The 12,186-nt window shown below is 42.7% G+C and overlaps 1 protein-coding gene across 5 annotated transcripts in view; it reads right to left on the bottom strand.

The window, feature by feature from the left end:
- rab24 (RAB24, member RAS oncogene family) overlaps positions 1–11,513 on the bottom strand; it is a 29,551-nt gene extending 18,038 nt beyond the window's left edge. Inside the window, exons 1-3 of one of the 5 annotated variants that reach the window (XM_068043340.1) lie at positions 11,280–11,513; positions 6,356–6,496; positions 4,732–4,800 (exon numbers count right to left, since the gene is read on the bottom strand). In XM_068043340.1, coding sequence (XP_067899441.1) covers positions 4,732–4,800; positions 6,356–6,472 — 186 coding nt within the window. In that variant the 5' untranslated portion in view covers positions 6,473–6,496; positions 11,280–11,513. Of the gene's footprint in view, positions 1–4,731; positions 4,801–6,355; positions 6,571–9,448; positions 9,512–11,279 lie in introns of those variants that run through there. The other 4 variants (XM_068043341.1, XM_068043337.1, XM_068043338.1 and 1 more) reach the window with 4 other exon arrangements.
- Positions 11,514–12,186: the final 673 nt, after the last annotated feature.

Below are 12,186 nucleotides of genomic sequence, written 5' to 3' on the forward strand. Positions count from 1 at the left end.
CTGAAAGAAAGCTGGACATTGCTCATGCAGGGCAGGCTGGTAGGCAGAGCTCATGAAGCTTATGCCATGCTTTCTGAAGAGGCTTCTGTAGATTATGAGATGGCAAAAAAGGCTATTCTCGCTGCGTATGAGTTAATCCCTGAAGCTTACCGTCAGATGTTTTGGAATTTACGGAGATTGACTGGGCAGACATATTTAGAATTTGAGAGGGTGAAGCAAATTAATTTTGACTGTCGGATACAGGCATTAAAATTAGAAAGCACATATGAGAACCTTCAAGAATTGATTCTCTTAGAAGAGTTTAAAAACTCCATTCCTTCAGTAGTGAGAACTCATATAGATAACCTGAAAGTTTTGAAAGCTAGGCAAGCAGCAGAGATTGCTGATGATTTTGAGCTTGTGAATAACCCAACCTATTTTTTCCGTCACCCCCACAAACCCGAGAAGGATAGAAAGTGGGACAGTGAAAGGAAGGCAAGTAGCCAGGGACTAGAAGGAACAGCTGGGATTGCCCCAGGATCATCTCCTCAGGTCAGAAAGGAAGGTGCTGAGGGTAGAAGTGAGGTTTGCAAGCCAAAGTGTTATTATTGCAACAAAATGGGTCATCATCGTTCAGAGTGCTGGAAATTGCGAGGTAAACACATAGGACTTGTTGGGGTGCGCAAAGTTGGTGCTGAGGAAAAGACTCTGACTGAGAGTATAGCAGACCAGGCTATAGCTTTAACGACAGCTGTGAATGTGAAACCAGATACTAAAACTAAGAGGAGTGTAGAGGTTAAGAATAAAATACCTGAGAGTTATAATGATTTTTTGTCAAAGGGGAGAGTAACTCCATATCCTGTAAGTGAGGCAGGAAAGCCTATCATTATACTGAGGGATACAGGAGCAACCCAAACACTCTTGCTGGGGAAAGATATGAGGTTTCCACCAGAGAGCACCTTGAACGCTAAAGTCTTAGTAAATGGAATTGGCCGGGAGTATATACCTTTGTATAAAGTATGCCTAGACAGTGACTTCATATCTGGGATAGTAACTGTAGGTGTTGTCCAGAGTTTACCAGTAAAGGGAATTGATCTAGTCCTGGGAAACGATTTGGCTGGATCAAAAGTATCAGTTTCTCCTATAGTTACAGAGGAACCAAGTGAAATTAAGGAAACGGAGCAATTACAGGAGCAAGTTCCGGGAATATTTCCTGGGTGTTCAGTTACCCGAGCAATGGCTAAACAGGATCCATTGTCGGAGGTAAAAGGGGCACCACAAATAGATAATCAGGCATCTGAAATCTTATTTGGGGATTTAGCTAATCCAAATGAGATGTTTAACAGATCGTCTATCATTGCAGCACAGCATGTTGATCCAGAGATATACAGAATAGCACAGATGGCTCTGTCAGAAGCTGAGGCGAAAGGAGTTCCAGAAGGCTATTATATGGCAAACGGGATTTTGAGGAAATGGAGACAGCCTCATTGACCTGCCAATGAAAACTGGACAGTTGTTGAACAGATAGTGGTACCACCTAAATATCGACTAGAATTATTAAGGTTAGCACACCACATTCCTTTTGCAGGACGTAGGGGAATTTGGAAGACCAAATCACACATAAGCAAACATTACTACTGGCCAGGTCTTACAAAGGATGTGAGAACTTTGTAGGGCATGCCATACCTGTCAAATGGTGGGGAAACCACAACCTACCATAAAACCAGGGGATGAGGTACTCGTGTTGTTACCGTCGCAGGGAGAACCAGTAAAAGCATGGTTCAGTGGCCCATATAGAGTGATCAAAAGAGTGGGTAAAGTAGATTACTTGACTGACACCCCTAATCACCAGATGAAGAACCGGTTATGTCACATTAATTTGCTCAAGCCATATTACCGCAGGGAGGATAAGCCAGTACAAGTATGTCAGGTAATCGGGACGGTGGAGAAGGAAAAGGATAGTGAGGATGAGGCAGAAGCAGGTCTAGGAAATTCTCAGATTGAACCTCCAACAATCCCATTAGCGAATGCAGAATGGCTAAGAAAATTAAACAATAGGCTTTTACACTTAGAGGCGGAACAGCATGAAGACCTAATCAAGGTTTTCACAACGTTTCAAAACGTTTGTAGGGATAAGCCAGGATGTATAACCTTAGCCACACATGATGTGGGTATAGGGGGAGCTATTCCATTAAAATGACATCCTCGTCGCTTAGGTCCAGATAGACAGACCCAAGTGGAAGCAGAGGTACAATGCACGCTGAAGGGCAGCTTAGATGAACCTAGTCAGGACAGCTGGAATTCGCAGATGGTCTTGATGACTAAACCTGGTGGGACGGCTCAAACTTGCATAGACTCTAGAAAAGTCACTGTGGTAAAGAAGGCAGACTCCAACCCCAATTCTCATTTAAAGGACTGTGTGGATAGAGTGGGCAACACAATGTGTCTTAAAAAGACAGATGTGTTGGAAGGATACTGTTAAATTCCAATGACACCCCAGGGTAAGACAAAATCAGCTTCTGTTACACCGGACATGGTTTTCCAGTGTCAAATGATGCCACATAGGTTAAGGGGTACCAGAGAAAATTCTCAGAGAATAGTAAACCCAGTAGTGGTCAGTGCCCCTAGCTGTACAGCTCACCTGACTGAGATGATGGACAACAGGGACATTTGGAAGGAAAATACGAAACAATTGGAAGACTATGCCTGGAAATTTGAAATGGGTTAATTGGAACAACCTTTTGAAAATTTAAAGACAAAATGTTCTGGTGGAACCTGTTGCTGTAGTCTAAACATTTTTTTTTAAAGAAATGCGTATATCTGTAAATGTGTGAAAAAAAAAGTTAGTTTTTAAAAATTAGTATAGTTTTTTTACCCATTGTAATGAAACGCATTTCAGGAATGGCGTTTCATTCGGCTAGGGGCGGAGGTGTCATGGTCCTGTAATTTTTTATTCCAGAAATATGTGGTTTGCCTTTACGGCTTGCAAAGGATCAGTATTGCTTTAAGAACCAGCAAGCCTCAGGAGTTATAGGAAGGTGCATTTTCATTGCCTTAGAAACAGCCATTTGGAGACTGCAATTCAAAGGGTGCATTCTCGTTACCACAGATACAGCCACTGGGAGTGAGTATCAAGCAATATATTTGTTACAATTCAACTTCTGAACTGGCTTTTTAAATTGAAGACAGTTTGTTCCGACAGAACACAGACGCAGAGGACACACAGACAGACAACTGTGGTGTTTAGCACCTGAAAAAAGAACTCTCAAACATTTAAACTGAAGGAATAGGATTTTAGTCGGTTTAATTATTATCTCTCAAAATTCTAAAGAAGTCAAGCTAAAACAGAGATCTCTGGTAATTTAAACAGAAGGAAGGGAAGTTAGACTGTGACAATCTTTTATCCCTCAAAAACTCTAAAGTCAGATTGATTCTATTGAAAGTGTTCACAAGTTGTGAATTGTTGAAATCCATCACGGAAGAAGGAAAGCATCACCTATTGCTGGATTAGACTACTGTTCTACTGTGGAAGAACCTTTTTTTCCGCTGCAACGGACGACTGTGCAGACTTCAAGCAACATTGGACTGTAAATTTGCAAGGACTCTAATTTTTTCTATTTTAAATGTTGTTTATATCTTCAGAGTGTTTAAGAATTTAGTTCTTCTAATTAAAGAGTTAATTTATTGATTTAAAGGCACCTGGTTTGGTTAGCCTCATTCAGGGGTTAATAGATGGTACAATTTGGCTGGGTCTTTCTTTAATTTGAAAAGTCTTAAATGATATGTTAGGCGATCTGTGGAGTGACGGGATTGAATTAACAGTGCATTTCTCCCACCACAATCAGAATCGTATATTTTGATTGAGGGTTTTGATTGGAGCGGTCGGTCTTAACTCTTGTTTAAACTCAAGAAAACCTGTCTGATTGGTTCTTTTGCAATTACATTAGAGAAACATGAGCAAGCGCTCATAGAGGTGTTAAGTTCAACCACTGTGTTAAAAAAGGATAAACCCTGTTGCGGTCAAACCAGAGAAGGGGCAAAAGGGGAGACCAAGACCCCTTCCTCACCTGGCTATAACAGAGGTCTTTAAAATTATGAAAGGATTTGATAGGATAGGCAGAGAAAATATTTCACTTGTGGGCGAGACCAGAACTAAGGCCCATCAATATAAGATAGTCACTTATAAATCCAATTGAGCAGGAATTTCTTTACCTGGACAGTGGTTAGAATATGGAACTCACAAACAAAAGTAGTTGAGGTGAATAGCATAGATGCAGTTAAGGGGAAGCTAGATAAATATGAGGGAAAAGGAAAAGATTATGCTGATAGTGTTCGAAGAGGAGGAATGGGAGGAGTCTCATGTGGGGCATAAACCAACTGGCCCGAATGGCCTGGTTTGGTGCTATACATACTTATGTAATTCTATGTAAAAACCCATCAGCACACTCCACTGCCAGAGGGTGACTTGTACACTTGAACAATAACAACTTGATATTGTTGCAGGTTCACCAATAAAAAAACCTTCAGGGAATTCCCTGTTATAGTTATCTTTACTGATGAGATAGACAAATACTCACTCCTGCATATTTGTGACTTGTGGGGTTACACAATCAGCCTCAGCCACATCAAATAGAGCTACACAAACATAAGCGCCCATTCAACAATGGTTTTAGTAATCAAATCAAATTAAGCCGCTTCTCCAAAATAAGTCACCCAATATGCTAACCACTCCAGAACTAAAAAACAACTTACCCAGATGCCAAGAGTAATTGCTTTTTCACCAACATGGATGAGTTTGGCTACAAACGCAGCCCCGATCGTCTGAAACAGAAACCAGTGAATTAAAAATAGGCCTGTTCCCTGAAAACCTTGTAACATAATTAACTTACATTCATTAGCCATTTGTTCAAATTGCCTGATGAATACTCTTGTGGTGGCTGCAATATTTCAGAGAGATGCTGTTGCAGAGAGAACCAACTGGGCTGAATGTTAACTTCCAAAAACACGTGGGAACATCAATACACAGCGGGAGAATGAGGGCAGAGATCATCATTTGCTGCTGATTCCTTCACACCTCATTAGTTCCCTGTACCAAGGTTGAAAAGGGTACAAAAATAAGGCACTTTATGGCTTCCCTGCAAGGTGTATTTGGGCTGTACAGTAAGAAACTCAATTTTGCCCTCTCCATTTCTCTTGCATTTCTTTACTCCCATGGCAACACCTAAAACCAGCAATGCTCAACCTGAGTGTGAATGTCAGACAAAACTGAGGTTTGCAGTTTTAAAGAGGTAAATGTTAAGCTGAAGTTTTTAATCTTTGATCAGACAATTCGGGAGAAACTAAACATTATGCGATAAGTTTCCACTTTGGGTGCAATTGGGAAATTACACCCAAAATAAGCTCGAAATTGGGCCGCTTGCAGTTGAAGTTGCCAGTAAAATGCATTTGCATAAATACAAATCTAAAATCTTCAGGGAACCAGCACGATCGAGCGGTGTAATAAAATGGAATGGGATGGGATTTTTCTCTTTCCCATTCCATTAAAAAGTATTCCTTGATGTATTTATGGTTGGTAAACTGGCACAATTTTAATACGGCTGAAAATGGTTGATCAGTAAAAATAAGCATTAGTCCTCCACCAATGAGCAATCTATTTAAAATCACTGGAAATTACTAAAAAGCAAAACTGAACCGTTTCATTGATGTACACTAGTCAGTTTCTTGGTGAATTTAAGTTTTGATGTGGAAAAACCTTTTAAGAAATGCCAACTAGCGCCTGTGTGCGAAATGAGCTCAATTTGAAGAGCTTTCCCAAACCAGCGCTGTCTCATGATTTTGGTCTGTGGGTGTGTCCAGTTTTATGGGCTAGGCCTCATCCAGACAAACAATCATAAACCAGTGCTAAGGATTGTGGAAAACACGAACACAGGTGGGTTTGGGCGTAGCTCAGTTACGTTTAAAATTCTCCAATTTTCTGCATTTCTTGTGCCGATTCAGCATAGATTGTGTTGCTATTACTGGCCGAAACAAGCAGAAACTCTACAACTGTAACAAAAACAAGAAATGCTGGATTCACTCAGCAGGTCTGGCAGCATCTGTGGAAAGAGAAGCAGAGTTAACGTTTCGGGTCAGTGACCCTTCTTCGGAACTCCAGCATCCGCAGTATTTTGCTTTTACTCTACAACTGTAACCCAGACTTCATTTAAATACAGCAACTGCAGCTCCCTATCTTCAAGAATATGAGGCCACACCAACTGCCCCCCAGATTTAAGGACTGGTAAAGTCTCCCATGATGGACGTCTCCAACGATGTGTTTAGGGGTAAAGGCATCCTGCTAAACAAACCCTGGAGCACCAGCAGTTTGAATTATACTCACATTCTGATATGGGCCATTGAGAAAACGATTGTGAACGTATCTCTCAACCAGACTAGTCTTTCCCACAAACTCCTTTCCCAGCATTACCACCTTTACATCAACCCGCTGTCCACTCATTCTGTGACCTCTGCTGCCCACAGTCTATGTTCAGGGAAAATAACAGAGGTTATTTTGACCATAAACAGCAACGCGGTTGTCAGCTAGAATGGCTTCACCTAGAGAAGAGAAAGAAAAGAGACAGTTAAAGGCATAAACGGAATTGCCTTTCAAGTATCTAGAAGAACACTAATAAAAAATTAACGAGCCCTTCAGCGCCCACGTTTACAAATCCGCATTCCAGATTTATCTTTACAGGTATCTGTTTCTTCACATGCTTTCAATTTCCAGTGCTAGTTACAGATTATTCGAACCAATTTGGAAGATGGGAAGTAAGAGCACAACACAGGAAATTGCAGTTCTCAGTTCCTCAAACCAAATAAGACATATTATTCCTTCAATACCAGTTTCCCCATTCTGCAAATAAATTGTAGCTTCTGAAATGGGTGTGGTTCATACTGTGGGGGGGGAGGGAGCAGGGGGTGCGGGGGAGGGAGGGGGGGGGACGGGGTGTTAGGGAAGTGGGTGGGGAGAGGGAGCGAGAGAGAAGGAGCCTTGGTGGGTGGGTGGGCGGGAGGGTGAAGCGAGAGAAGGGGCCGGGAGCTGGGGGAGTGGTGCGGGCGTAGCAAGAGAGTGAAGATGCCTTGGTGGGGGTGGGGGGTTAGAGGGAGGGGTCAAGTAGGGAGAGAAAGGGTGAGAGACACGTCATTGCCATCAGCTGGGCAGTGACAACTCTGTTGCAGTCACTGCACGCTCTTTGAATCTTCAGTACATTCACAATGTGAGAAAGAATACAGCTAAAATAACCCATAATATATAGTCATGTTTTAAGAGCATACATTTCACCGATGCTCCTCGTGAGTTATCTTCCAGTTACAAGATGGGACAAAGTCTAGTAGCCCATCCTGCACAGTCACAACTACACAATAGAGACTGCGATCCCGCTCTGCGCATCCAAGCCTGCAATCCCACCCTATTCAGTCACAGCTCAACAGCTTGAAGACTAGAATTCCACACTCTGCAATTAGTTACAATGCCGGACTAGAATTCGAACCCAAACCTTAGCTACAAAATATGACAGATCAGAAGCCCCTTGAGAGCTTCAATGCCTGACAATTCATAGCCCACCCTACACTATCACAGCTAGAGAGCCTGTGATTACAAACCTGTGCCTACATCACTAAAGTCTGACTGTAATTTGAAGCACCAATGATGCAATCACAGCGCAGAGCCTAACCAAAGTTAGGCACACATTTTACACAGCCATAGGGCTGATTCTACACTACAAGATAACTTAAGAACAATTTGACATGATCAAGTGTCTCGTTGATGTTAAACACTAATCTTTCTGATGTTAGTGGAAACAAACTAATAAACAAAAGATCAAATGCACCGAATAGATTTCCATTGACAGAAGTTGTTTTCAAAAGTGTAAAAGTACAGTGGCTGACCCAATTGTGTAACTTGTGTCACCTTTCACAGAACTTTACCCTTAACCATGCATATGAGCAGCCACAATCCACAACCAATGCACAATATTGTAACCTAAGTGAGGTTGGGAGAAAATGGACAGTTAGACAATATTCATGTTTTACAACATAGCCGCACATAATTTCAAAATCATCTTTCAGCCCTTCCCTCAAACTGTGGAAGCATCATGTTACTCATTCATATTGCACAACAAATGTCATAAGTAGCAAATCATATTAGCAGTGTTAGTAATTCCTATTAATATCCCCTGCTCTAAATAACAAACCCTTTCAGAAGGTACAGAATATAGCAATTTCAATCACTGCAAGCAGAGGATAGTACTTTGACTAAGTGCCTCACATTATCACAGAAAACTGTCCAAATGTTCACCTGCAATCATACAGTAAACAGGCCTGAACAAGGGGAAAATTGGGAGACACAATTAGATCCACCCACCCAAAATGGGAGATAGGAACTTGGAAGCTATACTGGGGAAGAAGCAACAGTAACGTAATGGAGTGAAGGTAAGGTGCAGGGTGAGGGAACTTTGAACGTAACCATATTATTTACTATTTGGGTCAGCCAGAAAATCTCAGCAATGCACTCTAGATCCAAAAACTACCCTGGATGTTAGAGACACTGAATAGGACTCTATTTAACAGACAGCTAATGAAGCAATATTTCAAGCCTTCTCCTCACTGCCATATTATATGCTATTTATTCGATTCAGTTCCTGCACAGTTCTATTCCCTGGTCATAAGCAGTGGAATCTCATCATGTCCCATGGAGAGTAAAACTGTCCCCTTTGTTTCAGCGGCAGACATTACACCATATAGCATAGCAATACCACATGGATCTGATCAGATTTGGCTGCTTGTTATAGCTCATTTGGTTGGTCGCTTGGTGGGGGGTAGAATTTTTGATCATAAGGGATAAGGGGAAAAAAATCAAAAATAAAAAAACAATTCTCATGTTCGCTATTGTCACATCTTACTTTAAAACATAAATCTCTCTATCCACCCCACCCCACAAAATCTGAGACTCATTAGTCTCCCTCATTACTGATACCAGGCTCTTCCCAATTCCTATATCCCATCACAAATTCCAAGTCCCCACTCTCTCATTTTCGACAGATGTCTCTAACTGTGACTCCTAGCTTTTCTTTTGATGCATTAATGGGATGTGGGCATCACTGGCATGGCCAACATTTATTGCCCATCACTAATTGCCCTCGAGGTGATTGTGAGCCACACCTTCTTGAGCTGTTTTAGTCTGTGTGGTGAAGGTACTGCCGCATTGCTGTTAAGTAGGAAGTTCCAGGATATGCTGAGGCCTGTTTACAGTTATTACTGCAAGTATACAACAGAAAACTTCCCAAATGTAAGACACTCAATTCAAGGAACAACTCTCTGTCAGGTCATTGAAACTGCTATGCTTCCTGAAAAGCACTGTTATTTAAGGCAGAGTTTACTAGGATTGTTGTTAACCCTATTCATGTCACCACAATACTTCTCTCCCACACCTCACCTCAAATCTCTCACGATTGGTAATGCAGTCTTTATTCATGGAACAAAAGTGCTTACTTCCTCACAGAAAGAACAACTTTCTGTTGCATGTGTACTGTTAATACATACATTAATTTTCATAATGAAAGCTGACTTGAATTTTGGCTTTCCTTCACCCCTGTGGGGAAAGCAACAAAGTACTAATTAACAACATTGTTTAATAATCTACAGCAGCAAGTTTGTTACCATAGTTAGGTTTCTCTTTCACTTGTATTGACAGCAGCATTTCAAACAACCCTTTGTAACCACCCCACTTGTCGAAAGCATACAGCCAATAGAACATAGGAACAGAAGGAGGCTATTTAGCCTCTCAAGCCTGTTCCATCATTCAATGAGATCATGGCTGATCTGTGACACAAGTCCACTTATCTGCCTTTGCCCCATATCACTTAATAACTTTGGTTAACAATAATCTACCAATCTCACATATAAAGTTAAAATTGACCTAGCATCAATTGCCATTTGCTGAACAGTTCCAAACTTCTACCACCCTTTGTGTGTAGGAGCGTTTCCTAATTTCACTCCTGAAAAGTCTGGCCCTAATTTTTAGACTATGCCCCCTAGTCCTAGACTAGGGTCCCCAACCAGGAGAAATAGTTTCTCGCTATCAATCCTATCAGTTCTCCTTAAACTCTTGAAAACTTCAATCAGATCGTCCCTTAACCTTCTAAATTTCAGGAAATACAACCTTAGTTGTGTAATCTCATAATATAACCCTTGGAGTCCAGGTATCATTCTGCTAAGTCTACGCTGCACTCCCTCCAAGGCCAACATATCCTTCCTATGGTATGGTACCCAGAACTGCTCACTATACTCTAGCTGTGGTCTGACCAGGGCTTCATATCGCTGAAGCATGATTTCTTCCCCCTTGTATTCTAGACCTCAAGATATGAAGGCCAGCATTCCATTAGCCTTTTCATTATTTTCTGTACCCATTCATGACATTTTAATGATCCATGTATCTGAACTGCCTCAAGTCCCTTTGTTTCTAACTTTTCACCATTTAGAAAGTACCCTGTTCTATCCTTTTTAGATCCAAAGTGAATCACCTCACACTTTCCTATAATTGAAATCGATTTGCTAGTTTTGCCCACTTAAACTATACATATCTTTGCAATTTTATGCTTCCATCTACACAGCTAACAATGCCATCTATCTTTTGTGTCATCAGCAAATTTGTATATGTAACTTTCTATCCCATCTAAGTTGTGAATAAATGCATCGAATAGTTGCAGCTCCAACACTGATCCTTGAGGGCCACCACTCCTGCCAATTAGAGTACCTGGCCAATGAGCAAGTACAACACCTGCCATATTCCACCTACATATCAAGTACTGAAGACCTTCTGCCGAGTTGGCTATTCCCATCGCAGGATCCATGGTTTGTGTTTCAGGAGTTGGAAAGGGGTAAAATTAGTCACAGCTGCCAATCACTATGCAGTAGATAGCAACTAGAAAGTGAGTACATTATAGCCTCTGAATGTCCTCAATTGTCAAGGTACCTGCCGCTGCTCCTGGCCATGGCTCACACAGAACGATAACACTTACGGTGAGGCAAATACCCAGGAGATCTGTCCCCCAACCACTTAGACCTCCTGATGTGTAAACTCCAAATCTACCGCTGCTGGGGAAGAGAAAAGGGCCTCGGCTCCGGATCGTGGCCCTTCTTCCCTGAAGGTGCTGGTCAATGCCACTCCTCCTACCGGGGCTCTACAGAATCGCTGAGGCTATCCTTTACCCGATGAAGCACCATCCAGCCGCCCCAACCCCCAAATGAACTTTCCCTGAAATCACCTGCAGAGATGTTCACCTTCCCTGCGCCAGAGACCGGGCCAAAATGCCGGAGCAGGCCGGCGATTGGTTGCAGAGACAGGACCTGGATACTGAAGTAGGCCGGGGATGGGGAGGAGAGACAGGGCCTGATGACGGTGAAAAAATACCTAGATTTTACTTTCTCTTCATCACGGTTTGCACAAAAACGGAACCAAAATTCCAGGTGCAGCAACGCCTTGCGCTGGGCGGAGCCAGTACCGGAAACTGCGCAACGACCCGGGATTCCCGGCAGGGACGTTCCTTGGGCGGGGCTATAAGGAGGTGGGCGGGGCTATGATTTGGGCGGGGTCATATGGCTGAGCGGGGCACAATGGGTGGGCGGGGGCGATGAGGATGTGGGCGATGGCGTTAAGTATGTAGGCGGAGCCCTGTGGGTGGGCGGCGAAAATAAGCATTGGGCATTGGTATTTGTGGGCGGGCGCGGTAAGGATGTGGGCGGGCCCTGCGGGTAGGCGGGGCGATAAGTGTGTGGGCAGGCTGTATAGGTGGGTGGGGCGATAAGGATGTGGGCGGGCCGTGTGGGTGGGCGAGGCCATGCTGCTGACAGGTAAACAAGTAAACCGAGGCACTGGTCCTGACGTCATCTGCGCCAACTGCCGAATCAGAAATTAAAATTTTAAAACAGTAAAGCCCTAAATCTGAAGCAAAAAGCGTGATAAAGCTGCGAATGCAGAGCAGGACAGGCAGTATCCGAAAGGGACAAGACAAGATGAGATTTCAAGTCTCGAATTGATCAGAGGTACTGATCCCAAACACTAATCTGCCATCCACAAAGTACCAAAAGGATATTTCAGCTATTGGAAGGACACAGGAGCGGGCGAGCTGATGGATAAAAAAACGTATTTATATCACGCCTTTCACGACCTCG

The sequence above is a fragment of the Heterodontus francisci genome, chromosome 12, assembly GCF_036365525.1.
Source record: "Heterodontus francisci isolate sHetFra1 chromosome 12, sHetFra1.hap1, whole genome shotgun sequence".
In the NCBI taxonomy this organism is placed as follows: Eukaryota; Metazoa; Chordata; class Chondrichthyes; order Heterodontiformes; family Heterodontidae; genus Heterodontus; species Heterodontus francisci.